At 45.8% G+C, this 27,341-nt stretch overlaps 1 protein-coding gene across 2 annotated transcripts in view; it reads left to right on the plus strand.

The window, feature by feature from the left end:
• Positions 1-27,341, plus strand: part of Irag1 (inositol 1,4,5-triphosphate receptor associated 1) — a 126,210-nt gene that overhangs the window by 13,660 nt on the left and 85,209 nt on the right. For both annotated transcript variants that reach the window (XM_026395897.2, XM_026395898.2), the window contains exon 2: positions 22,883-23,117. In XM_026395897.2, the coding sequence (XP_026251682.2) occupies positions 23,051-23,117 (67 nt within the window). In that variant the 5' untranslated portion in view covers positions 22,883-23,050. The remainder of the gene's footprint in view (positions 1-22,882; positions 23,118-27,341) is intronic.

Consider the following 27,341-nt stretch of genomic DNA (forward strand, 5'->3'; position numbering starts at 1 on the left):
CTTGAACCCTTCCTCTCCAGGTGAAGTCAGCTAAATAAATCCAGTATGTTGGCGAGAAATGGAGATAGTAAGAATAGCAACTTCCTGGTAAACAGAATTTCCACATGATACAAATGGGTGACCCCACTCCTAGGTATATATCCCAAATACTTGGAAATATGTTTTTGGTCAAACAAAAACTTGTGTAATAATGTTTACAGCAGCACTAGTCACAATAACTAAAAGGTAGAAAGGACTCAAATTTTTAACTCCTAATGAGTGAATAGGCAAAATGTGGTGTATCCATACCACAGAACTTTATTCATCTAGAAAAAGGAATGAAGTTCTGATACATGCTACAATGTGGATAAAACTGAAAAACATTATCTAAATGAAAGATGCCAGACACACACACACAAATTACATATTGCATGACTTTGTTTATCTGAACTATCCAGAACAGGTAAATCTATATACAGAGAAAGCAGTGGTTGCCAGGGACTGGGTGCAGGGAGAAGGGAGAGTGACTGCTTACTGGACATGAGGTTTCTATTTGGGCTGATGAGAAGGTTCTGGAACTGGATAGTGGTGATAGGTGCCCAAAATTGTCAGTAAGCTTAGTGCTGCTGGATTGTACACATTAAAAAAGTTAAAATTATAAATTCTATGTCATGTGTATTTTATCATAATTTTAAAAAATAAGGTTCCTGGCCAAGAAAAAGTATGAACAAAGGATAGCTCCTATTGCTCAAGTGTTGAGGGAATGGGGTGGGGGATGCAGAGTTGTCCGATGGAAGGTAAGGACTGATCTGACAGAGTCACCAAGGGCCTGTGGGGGCAAATCCAATACAAAGGCCCTAAGGGGATCTGGAAATGAGTAAGACATACTTCTGTTCTCAAAATGTATATAAACGACCCTCACATAAGATAGACTCAGTGGTACTATACATAAAGGAGAAAGTTCAAGACAGGGAGGCATTTCTTTTTCTGGGGTCATTTGTAAAATAAATCTTAGAAGAAAGTTGAGTAGGTGGAATTTGGGCAGGTAGGTAAGAAAGAGGCATAAGGTCTTTCAGGGAAAGGGTGAGGCATGAGAACATGGAGGGAGTGTTTCAGAATGGGAGTAGTTTGATATAAATGGGGTGCAGTGTGCATGAGGCTGACAGAGATGGTCATGGGAGAGAAACTCTTGTAACAATTAGGGTCAGATTGTGGCAGGCTTTGCAGGTGGAGCTGAGGAACTCAGGACCTTGATGTCTAGGTAGGTAGTCAGGAGACTATTTAGGAGGAGACTTTGGAGGTAGAGCTGAGGGAGTCAGGACTTCTCTAGGCAGTAGGGAGTCAAGGAGTCCTCTTAGCCAATGTTTGAGAGCAAGCAGTGTGGTAGAAGATGGATGATGAATAAGGAAGAGAGGACAGGGAGTTGAGCTGTGGTTTCATCTCTGTGGGGGTAAGGAGGGCCCCACCAGAGAAAGGGCAGAAGGAATGGGGAAGGTAAAGCAACTCTCTTGAACTGTGCATTAGCCAGGATTCTTGTTTGCATGGACCAGAAATAGATGCAAATTATATTAGAAAATTATCAGAATTTTCTGGGTCACATAGTTGAGAAGTCTAGGGCAATTTCAGATCCCTGCAGCAAGAACTGCCCCAAAAGTTCCAATAAAAGTTACCAGATTGAATTTGTTGGTTTGTTGACTTTCTCTAAATGACATGCTCATCCTTGATTAATCACCAGAGCCAGGGGTCTGGGGTGAGTTGATGGACCAGTCCTGTGTCAGTGGCACACTCCCCTAGCAGGGCCAACCGCCTCTATCCAAGCACAAGAATGTCAAAAATGCTGCTGATACGAGGAGGGGGACTGGACACAAGATGGGCAAAAGCTGCAGCTATCCCCACAGTTTACCAGCTCTATTCCAAGCAGTTGAAACATTTGATTCATCCTCTAAGCCAGTCTGAAATAGAGACTGTTATCTCTGTTTTTACAATGGAGCAAACAGGCTTGCTCCTCCCTCTGCCCCTCACATCCAGAACTTTCTATTCTGGGGTACTGACATTTCTTAAGGAGGCAAAGTAAGGCCAATGAGATGCAATACAAGGGACACAGCTAAGAAAAGAAGAGCTGAAGCACAGGGTCATAAAGATCAAATCACTTTTCTTTGGGCCACAGACATCAAACTACATTTAAATCAGAAAATCCACACAGGGGCTATAAATCCCAAGCACTTAATTGTTAGAAAATTAGAGGTCAGTCTCCCAAGAGGCAAAGGGCTGCTTGTTCTGCATCACTCCTACCCTGTGGGCAAGGCAACCAGGAATCATGGTCCCTGGGCAATGGGAAGGAGGGGAAGTATGAATCTCTGAGTTTGCCCAGAACAAAGATGGCTGCTCAAAAGCATTCAGAGCAGACCAACTCAGGGAAGACTCAGCTTCCCCGCCCTTAGGAAGGCACTAAATAACAGGGCGAAGGGCGCTGCTCAGTCATGGGGAGGAAAGGACACTCTGCACACAGAGCACATTATGAGGAGAGGCTCTAGAGTGTGCATGGAGTAGCATGTCTTCTTTATGAGCAAAGATCCAGGGATCCCAGAGCAATTTATCTAAGAAAGACCAGACCCTTTGGGAATGGCTCCCTTTAGCATTCTGAACAGGCCAGAGGCTCAGGGATATCCCAGGTGACTCTACTTCTCCAATCTTCATTTTTCCTAATTTATTATTATTGTTATTAAGTCACAACTCAATGACAGAGCTACCCTGGCCACTTCTCCAAGGGGTTGTTTCTGCCCTTCTAAGCCATGAGCCAGGATAAAGTCCTCTGACTTGGTAACATTAGGCATCAGGCATAAATTTCAAGAATTTCCCACATTTGGGAAGCAGTGCATGTGATGCAGAGTAGAGAAGGAACCGGCAGGAGCAAACAGAACCAAGAGGACATCTGGGTGGCCCAGATCGAAGTTGAGGTCTGAGAGGCATACTGGGTAAACAGGGATGTCTTAGAAATGCTAACATTCCCAGAGGACAGGCCCAGCCCAGGATGGAAAGCAATTTTAGATGCTCTGACTACTATTTTTGGAGCCTGAATCACATTAATTCACTACTGCTCCAAATGGTGGGCAGCCAGGGAGACCTTCAGGAACCCAGGGACTGTTTCCCAGCCCAGTGGGGCTACAGCCTTCCCAGACTCTGCAGGCCAGTGTCTAGGCCTTTTCTGTCCAGGTTGCTGTGCATTTCCTATACATATGCTGCTACCCAGTGCCCAATGCACCCTCCATCGATGTTTCCACAGAGAATCCTTCTCTAGCTCATACGCAGAGGGTGAACTGCCATCTTAGGACGGGATTCCAGGCAATCCCAGGAATATCGTTCATCTTGGACTCTAGCTAACTCTGGAGTTCGAAGGGGGACCAGAGCAAAAAATATCCAGAAACTTCCCTGGACTTCTCAGAGTTGGTTGATTGGCAGGGATCCCGCACCGAAAGGGAAGCGGAGTTACTTCTGAGCTGAAATTCCGTTTCACGTGCAGGTCAGCAGTAGAGGATCCACAAGGCAGGGGAAAGGGGCAACATGTGATGTCCTTTCTGGCTACATCTGGAGGGGATGAAAGGAGCAGGGAACAGAATGTGTTCTGGGAAGTTTCCAGCCGAAAGCCCAGAGGAGGAGCACTGGTGTGCTTGCAATAGGTCACATTCCTGTTTCCAGTTGAGTGCTCACTGATGAAGGGAAAAGCGCACTGGGAATCTCTGGATTGTGGGATGAATCCCGTCCTTGGCCTCATTTCATAAAGACTTCAGGGTGAGAACTACAGGATGCCATCCCCATTGGTACCCATACTTGTGAAAACATGACATCAACTCCAATGTCTTTGCTGGCAGAATTCTAAATGCCTTAGATAAGCAATGGTGCACCCCACGAAAATGACTCTGGTTTGGGAAGTGCTTCGTTGGTGTGTGTGTGTGTGTGTGCGCGCGTGCGTTCATGCATGCATCGTCTGTGTGCTGCCGCAACATCTTGAACTGCTGCGTGAAGGCTAGCACTGTGTCACTGAGTACATCTGTACATGGCTGTCACTGCTGTACCTCTTACCTCTGCCTAAGCAGCTCATCAGCCAGGTTGACTCCATTGCACATTTTGTAGGTGCTCAGTAAATAGTGGCTAAATACGAGAATGGATAAGTGATCTGTACCTGCATAGTGAGTTTCTTTCTTTTCTAGTGTTTTCTCCTTGGGTCCATGAGTCTGTCTCTCTGAGACTGTGTTCCTTGTCCCTTCTTCTCATACTATTTCTTTTAGTCTTTTAATTGTCTCCTCCTCCTTCTCTTTTCCCCACATGATCCCATCCTAGACACAAACTCCAAGTCTTTTTCTCATGTATTCTCCTGCATTATGTATACTCAGAGATTTTAGAAATGGAAGATTTTAGAAATCATTTAGCTTAATTTTCGCCTTCTATGTTTGAGAAAATGGTACCCACAGAGGTCACAATGAATGACCTAGCGCTCTCTCTCTCTCTCTCTCTCTCTCTCTCTCTCTCTCTCTCTCTCTCTCTTTCTCTCTCTCTCAGAAGGTTTATTTTTTATTTAAAAAACTTTATTAAGATGTAATTCATATATGGTACATCTCACCCATTTAAAGTGTAGAATCCACTGTTATTTTAGTATATTTGGAGGCTTATGCAACTGTCATTACTATCTAATTCTAGAACATTTTTATCACATAAAAAGAAACCATGTGCTATTAATAGCCACTCTTCTTTCCCCATCCTTCCAGCCCTAAGCAACCACTAACTTACTTTCTGTCTTTGTAGATTTCTCTATTTTGGACATTTCATGTAAAAGGAATCATGCAACATGTGGTCTCTTGTAACTGGCTTATTTTACTTGACATAATGTTTTCAAGGTTCATCCTTTCATTCATTTCAAGGTTCATATTTTAGCAGTACTGTATCTTTTTTTTTTATAACTTTGCAATGCCATTGTAGAAATATACCACATTTTGTATGTCCATTGATGGACATTTAGTTTGTGTCCACTTTTTGACTATCATGAAAAATGCTGCTATGCGCACCGTGTTTGTGTTATTATGTGATCATACATTTTCATTTCTCTTGGGTATATACCTAGGAGAATCAGTGGATAATGTGGTAACTGTTTAATCTTTTGAGTTAATACCAAACTGTTTTCCAAATGGCTACACCATTTTACATTTCTATCAGCAATATATAAGGATTCTAGTTTTTCCACTTCCTTGTTGACACTTGTAATCTGGCTTGTTAATTTTAGCCATCCTAATGGGTGTGAAGTGGTCTTTCATTGTTCGTTTCAACTTGTACTTCCCTGATGGCTACTGATGTGGAGCATCTTCTCCTGTGCTTTTGACCATTCATATTCATTCTTTGGTGAAAAGACTGTTCAGATCTTGCACCCATTTTTAAAACTGAGTTGTCTTTTTATTACTGAGTTGTTAAGGTCCTTATTCTAGATACTGGTCCCTTACTATATAATTTTTTAAAAAATATTTTTTCCTATTAAGTGGGCTATCTTTTCACTTGCTTGATAGTATCTTTTGCATGGCAAGTTTTTTATTTTGATGAAGTCTGACTTAGGTACTTTTTCTGTTGTTGCCTATGCTATGATTTTGTATTTCAGAAGGCACTGTTTAACCCAAAGACACAAAGATTTACTCATATGTTCTTCTATAAAAAATTTATATTTTTGGTGCTTCCATGAGGGTGTTTGATCTATTTGAAGTTAATTTTTGTGAATGGCATAGGAAAGGATCCAACTTTATCCTATTTTTGAATCATATCAATTTTTGTACCTAAAAATTTAGTTGTTCCGGAATCATCTATTGAAAAGACTATTCTTTTCCCACTGAATATCTTGACACCCTTGTTGAAATCTATTGACTATACACGAAAGCATTTATTTATGGATTCTCAACTCTGTTCTATTGATCTATATGTCTCTCTGTATTATTAGAATAATATATTACTATATCAATGCAGTTTTATAGTAAGTTATGAAATTGGGAGTTTCAAATCATTCACTTTTCCTTCTTTTTAAAGTTATTCTTGGTCCCTTGTATTTCCATATGAAATCAAAATTTTCTATATGCCATTTTTTTTTTTGCCAAAAAAACCCTTTTCTAACAAACAAACAAAAAAAACAAAAACAAAAAGGCAGCTAGGATTTTTGTTAGGGATCATGTTGAATTTGTAGATCAGTTTGGAAAGTAGTGCCATCTGGGCAATATTGAGTATTCTGAACATGGAATGACATTTCATCTATTTAAGTCTTCTTGACTTTCTTTTAACAATGTTTCTGTAGCTTTCACAGTATAATTTTTGCATATATTTTGTTGACGATATTCTTAAGTAATTTATGCTTTCCAATGCTGTTTGAATGGAACTGTTTTCTTAATTTCACTTTCAGATTGTTCATTGCTAGTATATAGAAATATAATTGATTTTTGCTTATTAATCTTGTGTCTGGCAAACTTTCTGAACTTGCTTATCAGTTCTAATAGTTTTGGGGTGGATTATATCATCCCATCATCTGCCAATAGAGATAGTTTTACTTCTTCAAAGGTAAGTAGTAGTCCAGAGCATTCTTATTTCATTGGAAAGATCCTAAAAACAGCTTTGTTGTTGGCTAGGAAAACACTAAAGCAATTTTTCTCCAAAATTTATTGATCTTGATTTCAAAGATTAGGTGCTTAAAACAAACTATAATTTAAATATGATATGGCTAAGAAATTCTTTCAATAGCTGTATGAGTTTGCTAGGGATGTCATAGCAAATACCTGGTTTAAGCAACAGGAATTTATTTTCTAACAGTTTTGGAGAAGCCCAAGATCACAGTGTCAGCAGGTGTGATTGATCCAAGGCTCTCTCCTTGGCTTATCAATGGCCACCTTCTTGCTGTGTCTTCGCAAGGCCTTTTCTCTATGTGTATACAATCCTGGCATCTCTGGGCATCTACACTTTCTCTTTTTATAAGACAGTAGTCAGGGGGCTGGGGATGTGGCTCAAGCGGAAGCGTGCTCGCCTGGCATGCGTGCGGCCCGGGTTCGATCCTCAGCACCACATACCAACAAAGATGTTGTGTCTGCCGATAACTAAAAAATAAATATTAAAAAATTCTCTCTCTCTCTCTCTCTCTCTCTCTCTCTCTCTCTCTCTCCCCTCTCTCACTCTCTCTTTAAAAAAAAAAAAGACAGTAGTCAGACTGAATTAGGCACCATTCTAATGGCCTGTTTAAACTTAATTTCGTCTTTAAAGGCTGTATCTCCAAATACAGTCATATTCTAAAGCACTGAGCATTAGGGATTCAATGTAAGAATTAGGGTAGAAGGAGCACAATTCAACCCATAACAAAAATCTTCTAGTGTTCTTCAGAGATCTGAGTTCTGATTAGTTGCAGAATTTATAAAACAACACATTTACTATGGCTGCTCAATGAGAGTGACCTGCAGCCACTGCTATTGTCCCTGAGCTAAAGGATCCTTGATGTGGTTTTTGGTTTTGCATTTTCCTGGAGTTCTTTGTAGTCAGAGTCTACCCTAATGCCATATCAGGGAGGGCTGATGACCAGCCATCAGATTCAAACATGCACATGACATCTGGAGTCTCTATTTATACTGCCTGCTTTAAAAACCAAAGCAAAATCTCTCCAGATCCTACTGTGTAAACAGCCTGGGAACACATTTGCACAAGGACAGCTTCTATGATGGGAACTGTAAAGTTCAGAAATGGAAAATCTCCATGTATAACTAATTAGAACAAATAACAAAATATAAATAAATAAAATAAAAATCAATAAGTTAAAAAAAAAATGCAAAATCTCATTCCAATTCTGCTCTTTTGAGCTAAGGGTCAGTTCTGAGGATTAAAGATGTAAGTATCCTTGCTCTGCAATTCTTTCGGAAGCCAAAAGCAAATGCGGCTGATCTTAAGTGGTTGTCAGCAGGAACTGGGACTCTAGATTCCCCTCCAGTCCCAGAGCTCAGGAGTCATTCCACCTCAGCATGGAGTTATTTCCCTTTTTCTTCTGCTTGTTCTTTCAACCATTATTTTTAACTCTCTTGGCCTCTGAGTGTTTTTATTGACATATGGCCACAAGCCCTTTTAGGAAACAGGCAGTTATAAATCACCCACAAGGAAATTGATAAGAGTCAGTTCAATCTCTGGTAAAACTGATTTGCCTCCAGATAAACAGGACTCTGCAGGCTCAGGATTTGGGCCTATGGGGGTTTCTGCAAGAGGGTAAAGGGTAAGGTGTTGGGGGAGGCCCTTCTGAAAAGGCAGTAGTATGCTCTGACTCCTGGAGGCTGAACAAAAGAATAGGCTTTGACCTCCCTCCATCATCCATGGCTTCTTGTCCAGCCTCAGGGGAGAGCTCAGTGTTTCCATTTCACCCAGCTAAGAGTTTTCCACATCAGTGGTTTCCTTATCTTCTGAGGATCTGCTTCAGGGCTAAAGTATCTTCTTTAAGCCTGAAGAAAGGACCATAGGAGGGAATGTCCATATTTGCTGAGGAGGGCTACAGTGTGTTACCACAGTGCAGAGGCACAGGAGAGGCAAGAATCTCTACCACGCTGTTTGTTGTTTGGCCACTGCCTATGGTCACCAGAAGCTGGGGGAGGCCAGTCCGTTAACAAAGTCTGAAAGTCATTGTACAGAAGCTAAAAGTGAGGCCCAGAGAGGGATATAAGTAGCCAAGGTCACAGAGTGGTTTCATAATCATCTCACAGAGAAAGGGACTCATTGCTTTGAAATCCTAGTTCTCTTCCCAGAAGGAGGTTTTTCTCAGAAAATATGAATTTATGGGTAGTTGAAGCTAAACAAATGTAATTCTCCAGAGAACTATCAATCAGTTCGTTTATTAGAAATGGGTAGACCAAGTTGCCACTGTAAGATTTATAGGGATCACTGAACCATTTGGACCATGCACACATGCCCTCTTAGAAAATGGGAATACACTAACCATCGAAAAAGACAATTTCCTAGAAGTCTCTTTTTATTTTTATTTACTTATTTATTTTTGGTCCCTTCTGCATCAGGGAAAATATTACAACTGCAAGGCCTAGGTTCCTGGGGTTGGGTGGTAGGAGTCAATGAGACCCTGATGCACTGAGACCATCTCTTCTCCTTCCCCAGGGCAGGAGACAGGCTCAGAACCAAAGCTCCATGATCCATGGTGAATGGAGCCCAGAAATCTGCCTGGCTCACAGCCTTCAGGAGGGCCAGAGCTGGAGAGAGTCCATGGGTAGAGTCCAGGTTCATTGGCACTAATGTGAGACTCTACTCTGAGCCTGCCAACTTCTCTTGTTTATTCTCTAGCCACTAGCACCAAAGAACCCCATACCCCAGCATCACCTAGTGCCCCAGTTTCCAGAATCTTCAATATGCTGTCAAACCTTAATGCCACTCCTGCCTAGAGGACCATTTCCCCTACTTGTCTCCATGGAAGACTCTACTCATCCTTTGAGGAGCCACTTCATCATTCTCACCACATGAACCTCTTCTTTCCCATGATCCACAAATGCCTCATTTTAATTCCCATTTGTCCTTTGTTTTCCCAATTTCTTTAGCCCTGGCCCTCCAGAAGTCTTGCTTTAAGGGATCTCTGGAGATATATGCATTTAAACTAGATTGGAGAATTATTTGCTTCAGTTCAACATTTGCTAACCCCGAATCATACATCAATTGTTAAGGAAACAAAGGTGAGAAACACTGGTTTCTGAGGGAGAGGTACGAGTCTGCTTTGAAGACCTTTGAGTGCAGTCGGCCAACCGGAGACCAACCTGAAAACAAATAATTGCAATTGTATTACAGCATGGTTGGTAAACTTCTATGAAAGATAGAGATAGAAAATATTGTGGTTTTGTGGGTTAAATACTGTGTGCCTTAACTGCTCAACTGTCCTTCAGTATGAAAAAAGCTACAGGTAATACACAAATATTGCCGTGGCAATATTCCAATAAGGATTTATTTACAAAAACAGTCAGTCATTCATATTTGGCTAAGAGGCCATTCTTTGAACTCTGAGCTAGAGGAATCTCATCATAATATAGGAATAATAATAATAATAATAATAATAATAATAAAAGCTACCGTTCCAATAGTGATTTTGTGTTAGGCCCCCACTAGGCACTGCATAAATACACTTTACATCCTATTTTTCTTTGCAATTTGTGAGGATACTGAGATTCAAGATAGAGCTAGGAAATGGCACATACAAGGCTTAAGTCTCTGTTCCCAACTAAACTATTTTAAATGCTGAAAGGAAATGGGACAGAAGGGGTAGATCTGGTGAGGATCATGAAATGGCTCTTGAAGGATGAGTAGAGCCTTCCATGGAGACAGGTAGGGGAAATGGCCTTCTAGGCAGGAGTGGCACTGAGTTTTGACAGCACATGGAAGATTCTGGAAACTGGGGCACTAGGTGATGCTGAGGTATGGGACACTTTGGTGTTAGTGGCTGGAGAACAAACAAGAGAGGTTAGTTCATATGTAGACAGTAGAGAGTCTCATATGTGTGTCAATGAACCTGGACTTCACCTGCGGATCAGGGGTTCTCCAGCTCTGGTCTCCCCTGAGGGCTATTAGCCAGACAGATTCCTAGGCCCCATTCCCATATTCCAATTCAGTAAATGGGATGAGTCCAGGAAACTGTATTTTATCAAACGATTCAGATAATTCTAGTCAGCAGCCAGATTTGAAAGTCAGTGCATAGGAAACCACTGAAATGTTTTAACCAGAGGAAAACATGACGACAGTTGTAGAGAGACCATTTCAGCTTCGTGAAAGGCTGGTTACTTTATTAGGAGAACCAGTCCTCCCCTGGATCCTTTTTTTCTGGTTAATTATCAGCTCCTCTCATCAGAGGCAAAAGACTGCAGCATGGCTAGATTTTGATGAGGAGGGAATTGTGGGCACCTGAAGCAGGAAGAGGTATCCGGAAAGCACTAGGTGGAGGCCCAACACCATCTATGCTGTCCCCTGTCTCCTGTCTTGGAGCTCCTGGACCACCTGGGCTTTCCAATCCTGCCTTAAGGCTGGCAAAGCTGAGCTGCTCCAAGTGCCAGCCCCAGCCTCAGAACCTGCTGGCCATACCCCAGACAGCACTTCCAAGGGCAGGCCCAAGGAGGCCTTCACTTTACCCAAACCCTGCCAACCCGAGAAAGGGCCCCATGTGGAGGCTCCAGAAGGAGGGGTCAAGGAAAGGGCTCCAGGGGCAAGACCAAGAAAATAGTGTCCCAGGCCTTTGAGATCCAAGGTGACCCCAGATTTGCTATCTTTTTCTTAAAATTCTGCTCTATAACCATCCAGGGTCATATTACAAATATTTATATTCCTCCCAATTCTATCCTATTGTTAATGAAAAAAGAAAAGAAAAGAAAGCAGGGAGTGGAGGCAGGTGTCCAGAGCCCACAGGCCACCCAGCTTCCTGAGGGATGGAAACTCCCAGTGTGTCCACAGAGGCATCGGGGATGTTGTCTTGCAAAACACCAGAGACTTCCCAGTGCCTGTGCTCCTCAGGGCTGAAACTCAGCCTGGAAGTCTGCTGGCCTGCCTGCTCTCTCCACCATGTCAGCCACTGCAGAATTGCTGAGGCATCTCCTGCCTGGCCCGGACCATAACTGGCTTTCAGCTCTCATTACTCAGACTTTATACAGATAAGGGAAAACTTCGTGATGTGACTCAGCTTAACACCCTGGATGAACCCTGTGATGTTTACCAGTTAACTGAAATAGAGCTAGGCACATTGAACAATTGGCAGCTTAACAGAACAAATGTGGATCCGATGGTCAAGGACAGGCTCAGCCTCATGAACTCCTTCTGCTCCTCCATCATTGTTTCTCGGGAGCGGGTGGTTATGGTTGAAGTGGTTGGTGATGATGTTTGGTTCTCTGATGCTCCAGAGGCCTCATCACGAACTATTGAGCAGAACCTGGGATTGAAGTCAGACTACTCTGAGCTTGAACCCTGTGTACAACATGTGCCTAGTAATCATGATGCCTGGAGCAGATTACTTCACCTTTCTGAAGTTCAGTTTTCTTGCCTGTAAAATGGGAATTATGGTACTGTACAGGGCTGTTGTAAGGACTCGATAAGAAAAAGGATGGAAAGAGATAGGACAGCTGGCTGACAAATATCTCTTCTCTCCTGAGATGCCTTGGAGTTACTCCCACACCCTCCCCACCTCTCCACTGGGGAGAAGCAAGTCCTCCAGACAGAAATTCTGTGTGGCTTCTTCCTCTCTCATATCAAGAAGCAGCCACAGTTACACACATCCATTTCAGTGGCAGGATGCTGAAATGTAGGTGCCTCAGGCCCCTATTGGGAGGACCCTTCCCAGGACCCTGCCCCCACCTCTCCTGGTCCATTTCTGAACACAGATTATGGTTTAACTTGTGTCTATCAACTTGTGTCTAAAGACTCAAATCCTGCCACACTGCACATAGAACTGAATAACCAAGGGGACTTCTCAATTTTACTTGAACATATGGCTTCATGTGCACACAGTTGTCATCTCACAGTCCCACTCAGGATCTATTGGAGAAGCAAAGACACTGGACAAGATCCACAACTGCCCCCACCCGACCACTGGTCTTGGTGGGTGAGGCTTGGGCTTCCTTCTTGTCTTACACACTGGACTCCTCACTAGGGGTCCAAGCAGAGGCCTGCAAACCTATTCCCACAGCTGATACTGGCCTGGGTCTCACCTTGGGGCAGCTCTTGGGGGAGGGTGAGTCAGAGCCCATCTCACTCACTCTGAGCTGAGGATAGGTGGATAGTCAGTTCCAAGAAGCAATGATGTTTGAACTTGGAAGTTGAAACTTGACGCATGAACATGTCTTGCTGTCCTCTAGACTATCTTTTAGTTGGGAACATGGAAGTTAGTCAAACCCAGTCCCTCCTCTGGGACTAAGTGTTTAGTGGGGAAGAGCCCTGACCCAGTGGTTTGGGCTGGAGTTTCTGAAGGATGCTGAACTCATCAATGGGAGCAGGGATACAGGAGAAAGAGCAGGTTCTGAGAATGGAGTGTGGTGATATTTTAGCTCAGGGCAGGCTCATTGGTTCTGGATCTTCGGGGGTTTTTTATGTTTATTTTTTAGTTGTAGTTGGACACAATACCTTCCTTCCTTCCTTCCTTCCTTCCTTCCTTCCTTCCTTCCTTCCTTCCTTCCTTCCTTCCTTCCTTCCTTTCTTCCTTCCTTCCTTCCTTTCTTTCTTCCTTCATTTATTTATTGTGGTGCTGAGGATCGAACCCAGCGCCTTGCATGTGCTAGGTGAGCGCTCTACCACTGAGCCACCACCCCAGCCCCTGGATCTTAGTTTTCCAGTTTAAACTTTCATGTAAGCAACAGAGCAGAGAGGAGAGAAAAGTCTTTGGTGCTGAGAAAGACCTTGTACAGACAGCTTTATGAAGGCTAGGCTGTATGTACCAACTGAAATTCTTTATCATAAGTGCCCAACGAGCCCACACACGCTAGCTTAAGGAAGAAAAAGGAGCGGGGTGGTATTCATTTGTTCTCAAAACACAAAAGCCCAGAGATACCAGGCACAGCTTGATCAGGGCCTTAGATGGAGGTTAGCCTCAGTTTCTTTTTGGTTCTTAGCTGTGCTCTATTTCATCTTGATTTCATCCTTATACAAGTTTTTCATCATAATTGTTAGCCCCCCAAAACCAGGCCAAACGCAAACTTCACAAATGAGCTCAGCAATTTTATTTAGGAGTGAGGTTTCATGCAGGAATGGGGTGTACAGGGATGGGGTGACGCTCCTCTGAGGGACCCACTTTCCTGAGTCCCAAAGGAGGAGTTTGGGTTTACACAGGTTATATGGAGAGGTGATTTAGTGAGCATGTCAGCTTGAGCACTCGGGAATTTGGATTTTTGGGTTTGGGGTTGGTAGCCAGCACCTGGAGAGGGTTTATCTTGGAAGAGATGAATGTTTCCAGAGATATCATTCAAGGGTTGATGAAACACTCTCTCCCCACCTGTGGCCAGCATCTGAAAAGGATTTATCTTGAAAAAAATGAAAGTTATCAACATATGGCTTTCTTTTTCACTCCCTTTTCCTGGGCCACATTATCTTGGGGTTTTTAATTTTCCATATCTAATAAGAACAAGAGTGATTCTGCAGTTAAGAATAAGAATCTCTTTCCCTGGATGCCCAGTGAAGTCTTATTATTTCTCATTGGCTGTGGCCAGGTCACATGTTCACTCTCCAGCCAATCACTGTGAACAGAGGGATATGAGGCAGAGATGTCTTAAGGCTGCCTCTGGCCCTGGGGTTGCCACCTAGGCACCTCACTTTTGACGGCATGACTGCTATCAATAGGCAGTAGGGAACCCTGAACTTATTGGGGAGAAACTGGGGGCATAGGCAGGCAACTTAGGTCAACCCTGCACTGTGATGGGGAGCCAAGAGCCACCGTGGTGGAGAACTCATTCCCACATGGCGATAGTGTCACAGTCTGTTCTTCGTCTCCCAGAAGGCCCTGTCTCAGTCCTGCCTTTGGTTTGCTGGAGCACAGGTTAAACCAGACTCTGCCCTCCAGGCCACACCCGGGTTATTGGACCCATTTCCATGGCTTCTGAGAACTGGGATCCCCAGCATGGAGATGAGCAGGGGCAGCACTGAACCTGGGGGTGCTCCACCATCCCTGGAAAAGCTCTCTCTTCTCTGTGCCTTAGAGGATCTCAGCTGCTTTCTGCGGACCCCAGGGGACACTGTGGAAGGACTTTCAGTTCATTGGAGCAGGGCTGTACCTCACCTGGGATGGTACTGGTGGACTGTGCTGACCCTGGGGTAGGGCTGTGATCTGGAATGATCAAGATCCCCATCAGGAAATGTCTCCCAACGCCCTGTTCTGTCTCTGCTGAGGTTAGAGAAGAACAGAATGAGCCCTCTTGAGGGACAGGGTGAAGACCCCATTTTGGGAACAGGAGAGCCAATTTTCATCCTGATTCTCTTTCTCATGCTCACTTTGCCTCTCTGAGGCTCAGTTTCTTCATCTGTAAGATGGAGATATGATAGTTTCCTAAGAGCGGAAACATCCAAGAGCGCAGCTATGGTTATGTGCTGGGTGTGTAGCAGGCCATGTGAAAACTGAGGTCTGATTCCAAGAGTCCACAGTTTCAAAAGTGGGACCCACCAGGTACTCAGCATTGCCCTTGAGCTGTGATAGGTCCCCACAGTGAAGGTAATGACAAAGCTCTCTATCCTCAGACTCAGCAGATGAGAGGAATGTGGAAGAAACAGAAATAACTGCATGGCAGACAGGGGAAGCCACGTACATAATATCCAGGAAAGAACAGGGAAGGCTTCCTGGAGGAGGCAGCCTTGACAGACTCACTCTAAAGCCCCAATGCATAGCACAGCACCTGACACAGATGCTCAACAAGCATTTTTTGAATGAATGGATGATTTAGGCAGGCATCAGGGAGGCCATCTTTATCTTCTGACTTTCTTAAGTTCCTGCAGAGAGATCCTGATGGACACTTTCTAGAACAAAACTGGCAAGGGAGGGGGAGAGGAAGGGAAGCAGGAGAGAGGAGCCCTTCAAGGTGGCAAGAAGCATCTGGACTCCCTATAATGAGACAAAATGGTTTCCAGAGGTCTGCTTCAAAGGAATGAGTGATTCCAGGTGCTAGAGAGCCAGGTTGCCTTAATGCCAGGTTGTCCCCTTATTAGGCGTTGGGCCATGTGTCCAGGTTTGATTCAAGATTATAGCCACCTTGCAAACCCTCATGGTCCTCTCTCTCAGGAAGGAGACCGTTCTGAGAGTATCATGGCAGCTTTGCTTTGACCTATGCCACCAGCTTCTTGGGGATGCTTTGGTTAGCTTCCTGAGTGGAGCTGGAGGGGGCTGAGGGACTGCTCTGGGTCTTCCTGCTGAGGTTGAGGTAAAAGTTGGAAGTTCTGATAAGTTAATCCTAAAAGTTACGTTTCAAAGGACTCCTGAATGGTAAAACAGAGGCATGGAGGGGTCAGAGGAGGAGACCCTGCTCTTGGTGAGGTTCTATTTGATTGAATCCTATGGGGCAATTTGCACGTCTGTGTGGCAGAGAAGACAGGAGACCCAGCTACATCACTGGGAGAAAAGCTCAGCTGGGAACCTGGGGAAGCTTGATGAGAACAGGGCAGGCAAGGCCATCCACCTGTGTGCACAGCAGCAGAGTTGACTCATGCTCACATCCCTCCAAGAGAACCAAGTTCTCCCCATTTCCTGTGAGTGGAGCAACAGGCTGTGATGGGCTACAAGTTGAATCAGCCCTGAAAGGGTCTCTTGGCAAAAACCAGGTTTTGGATTCTTAACTTCTCTGTTTTATGGAGTATGTGAGAGTTTCTTTTTTTTTTTTTTTTTCACTCATCAGTTCATTCATCTGTTCAAGAAACCCTTGGAGGTAGACTGTACACTGCCATGCTGGAGCCCATCCCGACATGATTCTTAAATGAAGCATAGTTGAGAAGAGGGAAAGGGGGAAGGTGGCGGGGAGAGTGTGCCCCAGCAGCGGGGAGCTCAGCACAGTGAGCTGGAGGACTGTTCACACTTCATACCACCCTAGAGATTTATGCCTCTATGGGTTGATAGACATTTGTCATATCTGGACTGGGTGGCAAAAACCGTGGAGAACCACTGAACAAATGATCACAAAACAAAGTGACAGCAAGAGACTGTGGAACCCAGAAGAGGGGCATCAGAGGGGGACATATGGAAGGGTTCCTAGAGGAAGTGGCTGAGCAAGAGTTAGCCAGGGAACTCCAGACAGGAAATTCCCCTGCAAGGTTCAGAGCCACAATCAGCACATGCTGAAATGAAGACCACTGATGTGCTAAAGTAGTCCGTGTCAACCATTCACTCTAAGTCATTTTTCAGGACTCCAAAGAGACTATGTTTTTTCCCTTTAACAATTCCATTCTTTTGTATGCAAATAAGGCAAGCTTATATCTATGGGAAAACATAGATATAACTATTTTAAATAGAGTTTATTCATAATTCTGCTTGAAGATAACCACTCTTTTCTGGAGATTGAACTCAGGGGCACTTAACCACTGAGCCACATTCCCTGCATTTTTTTTGTATTTTATTCAGAGACAGAGTCTCACTGAGTTGCTTAGGGCTTCACTAAGTTGTTAAGACTGGCTTTGAACTTGTGATCCTCTTGCCTCAACCTCCCAAACTGCTGCGATAACAGGTGTGACCAGCAGATAACCACTCTTAACATTTGGGTTTTGACCTTTTGGACACACATACACATACACATACACTTCACATACAATGTAAATACATAAAATGATATGTGATTTTTAATTGAAAGTAGAATCATGCTAATCATAGTTTTCTTTCCCCACTCAGTAGATTGTGAGTAAAAACAAATATTTGTAGAGCATCAAATATTTACATATTTTGAATGAAAGCATTCTGAAAGGGGACTTATTCTCTGGTGTGTCCCAAGAAGCCAGCATGGGAGCTTTACTTCATTCATGCCTAACCCATGTGCTGGGCTGTAATCTGGGCATGGGCTCTGTGGCCAGGAAGGAGCAGAGAAAGAAGCCCACCTGTGCTGAGCAGGGCCAGAGTCTGCTATCTGCGCTTCGGGGTGCAACCATTCCCTTGCTCATGGTCACTTGCCCCTTCTTACTGGCCTTCGTGTGCTGTGGGTTGGAAAATCAGAAACCCAAACCTGAGACGTGCGTGGAAAGGAGGCACCTAAGTTAGAACTGAAGTCCCTATTGCAAAAGTGAAGGTGACTGTGTTTCCAGTGTTCTGTGTCTCAGAGACAAGTCAAGGACACTTCCTAAGCGTCCACTCTGTGCTGCACTTTGCGTGTTTTATCTTGTTTGAGCCCCCATAGCAATCCTCTGAGAGAGTATCTGATTCCCATTTGACAAATGGAGACTGAGCCCTGAGAAGTTCATTGCTTTGCCAAGGGTCACTGAGCTGCAAGGGACAGAGCCATAAGGGAGCCTGGTCTGTTCCACTCCCAATCCCTGCTGTTCTCTTGGTGCCTTGGTTTGCTATCTCTCTGGGGATGCTTTGGGAAGGATGGCGTTTTCATAGGCAGGAGGCATGAGCGCTGGAGTGAGAGTGCAGGGGTCCTTTGCTTAAAGAATGCTCTGTGTCCCACGAAGGTTTGAGGCAGACACAGGCCAAAGGATGTCTCCTCAGGTGACTTTTCTGGGGACCAGAGACAAAGAGAGACCCACAGTGTCACAAACTGCAAGGAGAACAGGAGTCATGTGGACAGAATGGGGAATCATCAATCTTTAGGAAGGACGGGTCTCTGCTTAGCTCACTGGCCCCGCCAGAGAGAGCTCACAGATGACCCTGCTTGATTTAAATTAGATTCATTAGCGAAGAAGGCCCAGAGGAACATATTTTAGGGTATAAAATCAAAGGTGGCAACTGGTGGCTACAGAAGGAATTCCCTGAAGATCTGTTTGGCCTTCATATTTTTCTAAACTTTTTATTGTTGTTTCTCTAAATTTTTCTGTTGGCTTTAACATTTATAAATTGAGTGATATTACTTTTAATATCTATAGCGTTTGGTCTTTTCTTGGAAACTTGGGAGATTTGGTCAACAAAAACTGGTGTTTCTTCTTGACCCCCAGAGTGGTCAGGAGGCAGAGGGCAGGGAGAAAAGATGCCCCAGTTCAATGGCACCTGCACTCTCTGTCTCACCACTGTCCCCATCTCTCCAGGGTGGCTCTGTCATTCACTGTGCCTACCTGGCCCTGAAAGGACTTGAGTGTATTACTTCTGCATGAATCTTATTTTCACAGAAAATCTTCTTATCTGTTTATTAGAGACCTGCTATTATTCATTCACTAATTTGATAAATATTGAGTGAGGAACTATTCTATTTTTGACCCCATACTAGACATAGGTCATTAAACGATGAATATTTATAAGGGTTTTCATAAAAAATATGAGTAAAGCTTGGTCCCTGTTATCAAGGTGGGGTGAGGTCTGTGCCAAGTACTCTGGGAGAAGAATCCAGTAGACTAAGTAACCCCCCTGCCCCCAGATGTCTACATCTGGAACCTATGGATTTTACCTTAAATGGCAAAAGAGCTTTTGCAAATATAATTAAACTGAGATGCTTAGATGGAGAGATTACCCTGGGTTATCTGGGTGGACCCAGGATAATCACAAGAGTCCTCAGAAAAAGGAGATGGAAGGTCAAATTCAGAGAAGGAAATGTGAAGATGGAGGCAGAGGGCAGGGAGAGAAGATGCCAGTTCCTTTGCTGGCAGATTTTCCTCTTGAGCTTCAGGAGAAACCCAGCCTGGCCAACACTTGGATTTTAGCTCTCTGAGACTGAGTTTGGACTTCTGACCTCCAGAATTGTAAGATAATAAATTTGTGTGGTTGTTCACAGAAGCAATAGGAAAAAAATACAGGATAGGAATAACTTTTTTTTCTGGAGAAAAGAGGAGGGATGGGTTTATGAGGGAGGGTATATTTGAACTGGGTCTTGAAGAATGAGTTGATTAGGTAGAGAATGGGGGTGGAAAGCAGCTCAGGCATAGGAAAAAAGATACATGCAAAGCGTGTTTTAAAAAGCAGGGCATATTTGGAGGTTGGCTTAGGTCTATTATGGTTGGAGCACAAGGTGTGCGACGGCTCTAAGAGGAGATAAGGATGCAGACAGACTGAGGTTGGCTCAGAACTGGTCCAAAACTCAAAAATTTTAGAAAGGGGAAGGACAGTCACATTTTTTGCTTTAGAGAGACTGCTCTGGCATCATTGTGGAAGGTGGTTGGAAGGAGCCAGACCAGAGGTAAGGAATCCAACAAAGCTATTACAGTGACTCAGGTCCCACAGAGCCCTGGCAGGGACGGCAGGATGGGAAAAAGGGAAGTGATCAGAGGTAATTCTGAGCTAGGATTGGCAGGGCTTGGAGTGTAATGGGACATGGAGAGGGATGGAGATGGCAGGGTCATGATGGCTTTGGGTTTCTAGCTTAGTGCCATGCCCTTGAGCACCCGGGCAGTGGGCTGGGGAGGGCAAGAAGCAATGGGCTCCCGTGGGAGGGGCCCATGTTACACTTGGGAAGTGTTGTCCAAAGGAAACTGGCATCAAATCTCCATCCCAGTGCTGGGGCAGGGTGGTATTCTGTATTCCTTTTGAACCCTGACAGGAGCAAGAAACAGGGGGTCTGGGAGTACTGGATCTGTGGTGGCAGATGTTTGACAGGCAGCTCTCTGGAGGAAGAGAGGCCCAGCTGCCTGGCATTTTCTCCTTCTGTAGGTCACTACTTTCATTATGACCCATTGCTAAGTGGACATCACTGATGATGAAGCTAAGAGATGTGTGGTGCACATCAAAAGGCAGTGTGTCCCCTCTACAGTCATCTCAAAGTCCTAGATCATAGTAAAACCTAGGAAAATGAGAAGGAAGTGGTTAAGTATTTATTTCTTTTAGTGCAATTTATTACATTCTAAGTTTGTGTGCATTATTTACTTATTTTTGGTACCAAAGATTGAACCCAGGGATGCTTAACCACTGAGCCACATCCCCCCTTCCCTCTACTTTAAATATGTATTTTATTAGAAACAAGGTCTTGCTCACTGAGTTGCTCAGGGCCTTGCTAAGGTTGCTGAAGTTGGGTTTAACTTTCGATCCTCCTGCCTCAGTTTCCCAAGTGCACCCAACCTGATTTAATTTTTAATAATGTGTTTAACAGCCAGCTTTCAAAACTTTACCTTTGGCCTTGTGAACTGTACAAGCAGGGTCCTGCACCCCACTGGGAGGCCCCTCCAAAGTACGAGGTAGAAAGGTCTAGAAACCTGCCTACCACTCCTCCACGCTCAGGGGTCTCACAAGGTGACACGCCTAGGGAGGCAGAATGGAGCCCAGATCTAGGAGCAGCTTCCTGGCCTCCACTTCTTTGTGGTGGCCCCTTGGGGCCTTGCCCTTTATGGGGTCTCAGACCCAGGAATACCGTGTGGTCCTTGACCGCAGAGATGATGACTCATGTCACCCCGCAGTGAGTGACTCAGGGAAGAGGCTGCCGGACGGACGGATGGCCTGGAACAAAGCGAACTGGGCAAGATTTATTTCTGCTTAGAGCTAAATGGGAGACTCAGATACTTTTCTGCTGTTCCCGGCGCCTTTGAACTGCCTCCGATTGAGCAATTGCACATATTTCCAAGAAGAAAAAAAAATGTTTTCAAGTGGACTTATTTTTAAAAAAGAATTGCTGAAGTGAACAAGCTGGAAAGGAAACCTGGGGAGATGTTTTGGCTTATTTCCTGTCATGGCCAGGGGAGGGGGAGGGAGGGAGGAAGGGAAGACTGACCCTGGCTTGACCGCTTCTTAAGGGGTACAGGACCTGGATCTCAGACATTTCAGGACTTCCTCGACCCCTCTCTTTCTCCAGAAGGCATCTAAATTCCAAGGGGCTTCCTAAGAACCAGGGCACCAGGGCAAGGACAATGTCACCTGTCCTGATTTGACAACATGCCCCTCACCTCCCCAGCAGTTCTTGGTCAGTAGGTCACTGAATCATCCTTCTCAGGGCACCTAGGGATCTGGCAACTCCACTCCTGGGTCCACAGAAATGATTGTATTGTCCCCTGCCCCTGGAACACGAAGGCCCTGTGAGGTTGTCTAGAGGCCCATGCAGACATACCAGCGGCTACTCTCTCTCACTGGGGGCTTCGCCCTGAGGTTCTGGCTGGGAAGTGGGATGCAAGGTCACTGGGCTCAGCTTGGGGTTTTCCCAAGGAAGGGAAGCAGGCTCAGGCCCCTTCTGGGGACATCCCAGTCTGCCTTGTCACTGCTTCTCCTCATCTCTGTCTCCCTCACCCCCTAATCCTATACTAGTCCTGGGAGAGAGGCTTACCTTCACTTGGGATGTTTTCTCCCAAATCCTTTTTTCTGTGTCTTATACCTTTTCCATATCCCTTTGAAACCTAAAAGGTAGGACTGGGCTGTTTCTTCTCTACCTCCTGCTGCTACAGTGTCCCCAAGGCAGTGGGCACAATGATGTCTCCAAGGCCCTGAGATAAGAGTCATTGGGGAAAAGGAAGACCCCGAGAAGTGAGGGGCCTCATGGCTATTTACTTCTCTTGGTGCACTTCCTCCCTGCCCCCTGCACCCCCAGGAGCTGGTCCAGCCTCTCCTTACGTGGCCTGGCTCTGGTCTGCAGGTGTGGACTCTCTCTGGGAACCTCCATCCCACTATAGAGATCTGTGGGAGTGAAAAGTGTGGCCAGAGACACTGGGGCCTGCAAGGTTTCCCAGAGAGGGGCAGATCCCAGGGAGCTGGGGTGCTGGGGTCAGGCCCTGTGCTCCAGCCAATGGACCACAGGAGGTGGTGCTGAGGGACAAGTCCTGGGGAAAGTGCCCTCCGATTCCTCATCCTTCCCTCTCTTTGCCCAAGGCCTTCTCCCTACTCCTCCACCTTCTCCACCCCTCCCTACCACCCCATTCTGCCCTACAAGCAAAATATGCTTTCTGAAAGAATCTGGGGCCCCCACCAACAACTGGGTGTGGTGATGTCCTCTGCAGTCATTCATCTACTGGCCAGCACTGTGTCCTGTGCTCTTCCAGGACAGGACCCGCTCTAGGTCACGCCTCTTACTTGTGGATAGAAACCTCTTGTCCTTTGGGGCCTACCCTCACCACAGGGGTGGCAGAAAGAACTGGATGTGAAACCAGACAGACCACACTACAGATCTAGGAATGACCACGGTGCAGATCTGGGACTGACCACACTACAGACCCAGGACTGACCCCAGCACTGACCTGGGCTGTCCACAGCCCTGTGCTCCCTCTCCCAGCCCAGTCATGTTTGCAAAAGGACCCTCATCCACAGGGCATGGCCTCTGAGGGCTCTAATTCCAGGCCTGTCTGATGATGTGGTATTTGTTTTTCTGTACAGATGAGAAGCCCATGGCCAGGCCAGGACTGTGTCTCCTCGACTCGCAAGAGACCAGCCAGGGGATTCTGAGCCACCTAGGATGAACTGCAGGACATCGGGGCCGTGGTTGGGTCGTGATGCCATGGCTGAGAGAACTCATCAGCCTGCTCAGTGCGTGGGAAGGACCCTATGGAGTACATGCTGTGTGCCACCTTGCACGCACTTCCTAATTTAATCCACACGACGGCCCTAAAAGGTGGGTACTACTACTTCCATTGGACAAATGAGGAAACTGAGGCTGGAGAAGACAGACCCAGCAAGAAAAAGGCAGAGTGAGAGTTGCGGCTCCATCTGTCTAGCTCTCAAGCCTTCTTGGGACCTCCCAAGACTAGGAAGTGAGTGGGTGTCCTGGGGTGGGCCTCCACCAGGGCCCATTTATGGGATACAGGACTCAGCTCTACAGTTGGCCAGGCCCAGGAACCACAGAAATACCTCCCAACACCTTGAGCTCTTTTCCAGTGCCCAAGGATGTTCTCCAAGTCTGCCCTAGGTGAAGGCGGGGTAGGAGCGTCCTCTTTCTCAAGAGCATGAGACAGATCTGGAGGGGAAGGAAGGTGGGGGTGCTGCTTCTTGATGCCAGCATGTTTGCTTATTCTCTGTTACAAGCCCAGCCTCCAAAATCAGATGCCAGAAAACTTCCAGGGCAGCAGGGGCCAGGAGTTGGGGGGCCTTCTCGGATGCTGCCTGCCTCCCAGGCATGGCATTGGTCTAATCTTTACCCCTGTCTGGTCTCAGTTCCCGGAATGCAGAAGTGGGAGCAGAGAAAACACTGACAAATCTCCAGGGACCCTCCCTGTCCCTTCTGGATTTTCAGAAGGGTTGAGAAAGATGTGTACAGTTACCCCAAGCAATCCCCTGCCTCAGCTCCTCATCCAGAGAGAGCTAGACCAGATATTAATAGCAGCCTAATCGCTCTCACATTCTTTATGTGCTAAATGAAAGCAAAATCCCAAGCTGGAAGAACAAAGTCCTCCCTTCTGAGCAGACTGAGTCACTCCATGAAGGTCAGCGGAGCCTGGTTAACCCCTGCTTTCCCAGATTGGCTTCTTGGTTCTTTCCCAGTGACAGAAATGAACAGAGAGACTGAGCCACATGGCACACAGGCTGTGCTCCTGGGACACTGTGGTTTCAGAGAGGGCTTTGATCTCTTCTGGGCTGGTCACACAGCTCTGGGAGAGGCCACTGCCTGCCACTCACAAGGCAGAGGGCCCCACAAATAGCTGGAGAGTCAGACAGATCTGCAATGCCGTTCAGAGACCATGTGAGGTTGGGCAAGTCTTGGGCCCTCTGTTTCCTCATCTGTAATGGTGACTGTGGCTGGCCACACCGGGGCTTGCATGGTCACTCTGTCATGGCAGCCCTCTCCTGCAGCCCACAGGGCCCTGCAGCAGTTCTTCTCTGCAGCTTGTGGAACAGCTTGTGCTCTTGACCTGGAGTGGGACTTCCTGGGGTGAATGGTTGGATGAACAAACCTGTAGTGTGAATGGAAGAGTCAGGAGGTGAGGGGGGAGTGCATGGCTGATGCAGTGGACAGAAGGATGAAGGAACACCCCTGTAGCTTCACACGGTGGGGGTCACGCAACCTCAAACTGTGGTCCACTCTTTTGCACTCAGAAGACCCCTGGACTGGCAGCCAAGGTGCTGGTGTTGCTTTCCCTTCCCTGCCCCTGGGAGCTGATGCTCTGGTTCTCAGTGGGTTGGTGCTAGGCTTTTCTGCTACACTCTAGCAGAACTCCTGGTGGAGAAGGCAGAGGAGAAAGATGATAGGCCTGGGAGTCAGATGAGCCTGGTTTATAATTCTTGCCATTTGCTACTGTGTAATCTTGAGCAAGTTGCTGAACCTCTTTAAGTCTTCATTCTTGAATATCTTCAACAGGAATAATCCAACCTATTCCACGAGGGTTAAAACGAGGGTTAAACAAAATAGCAAAGTAGCACCTGAAATGTACCTAGCATAGGGCCTCATACAAAGTAGGAAACCTAGAAATATCTGATGCATGCAGGTGTGAACAAAAGTATACTCCACTAACAGGGGCAGATAAGCATATTTAAGGTTGGGACTTCTAGCCTCTTGAGTTACACAAATGATGGAAAGTTACTCCAGAAGAGGCTCTTGGATAATTTGCACCAGGTGAAAAGGTTACTAAACCCAGTTAAGTTGTATCTCCTCTCTGCACCTCAGTTTCTCTTCCTGTTAAATGGGCCAGGTTCTATTTAAGCACTGGCTAGAGGCAGATTGAATGGAGTCCAAAGAGCTGATTGGTTCTTGGGATAGTCCCATCTAACCCTTTCCTGACCCAGCTGGAGAGAGAGCGAGAAGGGCCGGGAAGCCAGAGAAAGAAGGAGCTGCAGGGAGACCAAACATCACCAAATGTTTTTTCCTTTTTTGGGCTGGTGCTCTAGATCACCACTTCCTGGAGATTGTATTCCAAACTCTGCTGTGATGAATGTGAGGTCCATGTGCCCATGAGCTCCTGCGGAACCCAGATGTCACTCTGGGGGAGGGACTCAGCTTCTACCTTGCTATTTTAAGCAGCCAGTTTATAATAATGGATGGGAGAGAAAGCAAACAGGGCCAGAGCAGCGTGGGAATGGCTGCAGGCAGGGCTGCCAGGGCTCCTCTGAGCAGCGTGGGTTCCACCTTGTCAAGGGTGGGACCTCAGCCACCATCCACTCTGCTTTCCTCCTGCAGCAGGCCGCTACGTTAGTGTTTGACAGTCTTCAGTCATTGCTGTTTGCTTTGCTGACCAGGGACTTTCGTGAAGAGAGGGACGGGAAAGGGATATAGAGGGTTAAAATCGGGGTCTTTCTGATGTGATGGTGGAATGTCGTGATTCCAGAATTCTGGGATGAAGCCTCAGGTTTTGCAGTTTGTTGTGACTAAGAAGAGTCCAGGATTTCAGAAGTCAGGACTGGAAAGCTCTTGGCATTGGTCGGGATTCCTGTGGCCCCTGCGCCAGCCTTTACAGGAACTCTCCCAGGACTAGGGAGCTCTCTGCCTTAAAGAGTGCCCTGTTCCATCTTCAGAGAGTCCCAGACACTACAAGGTTTCCTTTTCCCTCCTTCTCTGACCTTTGTGTCACTGGTCATGCACCTGTCCTTTGAGGAACAACAGTCTTCAAATGAACGCCTTTCAAACCTCTGTGAAGAGATTACACTTTTCCCTGTACCTTCTCTTGTCCAGGTCAAAGTCCTCTAGTTCTTTAAACACAAGTTCTTGTCCTCTGAACATCCTGCTTCCCCTTTTCTGAACATGTCCTAATTTGTCTGAATCCTTCTTATGCTCTGGAGCACAATGCACTTTTTATAGTTTAAGACCTAAAGGAAAGGTGAAACAGTTACCTCCCATGTTTTGGAAATCCTACTTTTATCAAGATACCCAGGACCTGCAAATCTTGAGTGGGAGATAAGACCAACTTCGTTAGTAGAATTGGGGATTGTGGATATTTTTTGCTGTGGTGCTATGACCATATAACCCCTGCTACTATATACTGTACTCGGTATCACTGATATCATTACTGCTGAATTCCACTTAAAGATGATAGAAATTAACCACAGAGCTCACTTTTGGGAGAACCTCTCAATGTATTCATATAGTAGCCCCTTGGGATGGAAAACACATTGCCTTGGCCCCATGACTCTCAGTCCTGAGAGCCAGGTTAAATCTGCACCCGTGGCCTCTCTTCTAATCTCATCTATTCTATCTAGATAGATTCCATTTGCATTTTAGTGTTCATGGCTCAGCTCAAACACTATTTATTTTTTTTGGGGGGGCGGGTTACTGGGGATTGAACTCGGGGGCATTCGACCACTGAGCCACATCCCAACTCTTTTTTGTATTTTATTTAGAGACAGGGTCTTGATGAGTTGCCTAGGACCTTGCTAAGTTGCTGAGGCTGGCTTTGAACTTGCAGTCCTCCTGCCTCAGCCTCCCAAGATGCAGGGATTATGGGCATGCGCCACCACTCCTGGCACTATTTCTAATGTAGAGTCTTCACTAACATTTCATCCTCCTTCCCAGTTTCCATAGTTAGGGACTCTTTCCTGTGGTTTCTCACTGCCAAAGTGTTTACCCCTTTATACTGTTTTATGACTGCCTCTAACCCTGGACTCCGTGCTCCTGGGGGGCCAAGACCACGTCCTCAGCATCTTGGTGTCACAGTGCCTAGCACAGGCCCAGCAAAGTGTGTTTGTAGAGAAAGAATGAATGATGTTCAGTTCATGCTGTACTTGAGATTTCTTGAGGTGACCAGCAGGGGTCGCCCCCACCGTTTCCCAGCTGAGTGGGGCTATTGAATTAAGAGCAGAGAAGCACCCGTCAAAAAGGTGGTCACCTTGACAAATCCCAGGGCTGAGGGTTTCTAGTTCTTTAAACCAACAGCCATTTTTGGTGAGTCTTTGGAATATCTCCAATGAGCCA

This window comes from Urocitellus parryii, chromosome 4, assembly GCF_045843805.1.
Source record: "Urocitellus parryii isolate mUroPar1 chromosome 4, mUroPar1.hap1, whole genome shotgun sequence".
Lineage (NCBI taxonomy): Eukaryota > Metazoa > Chordata > Mammalia > Rodentia > Sciuridae > Urocitellus > Urocitellus parryii.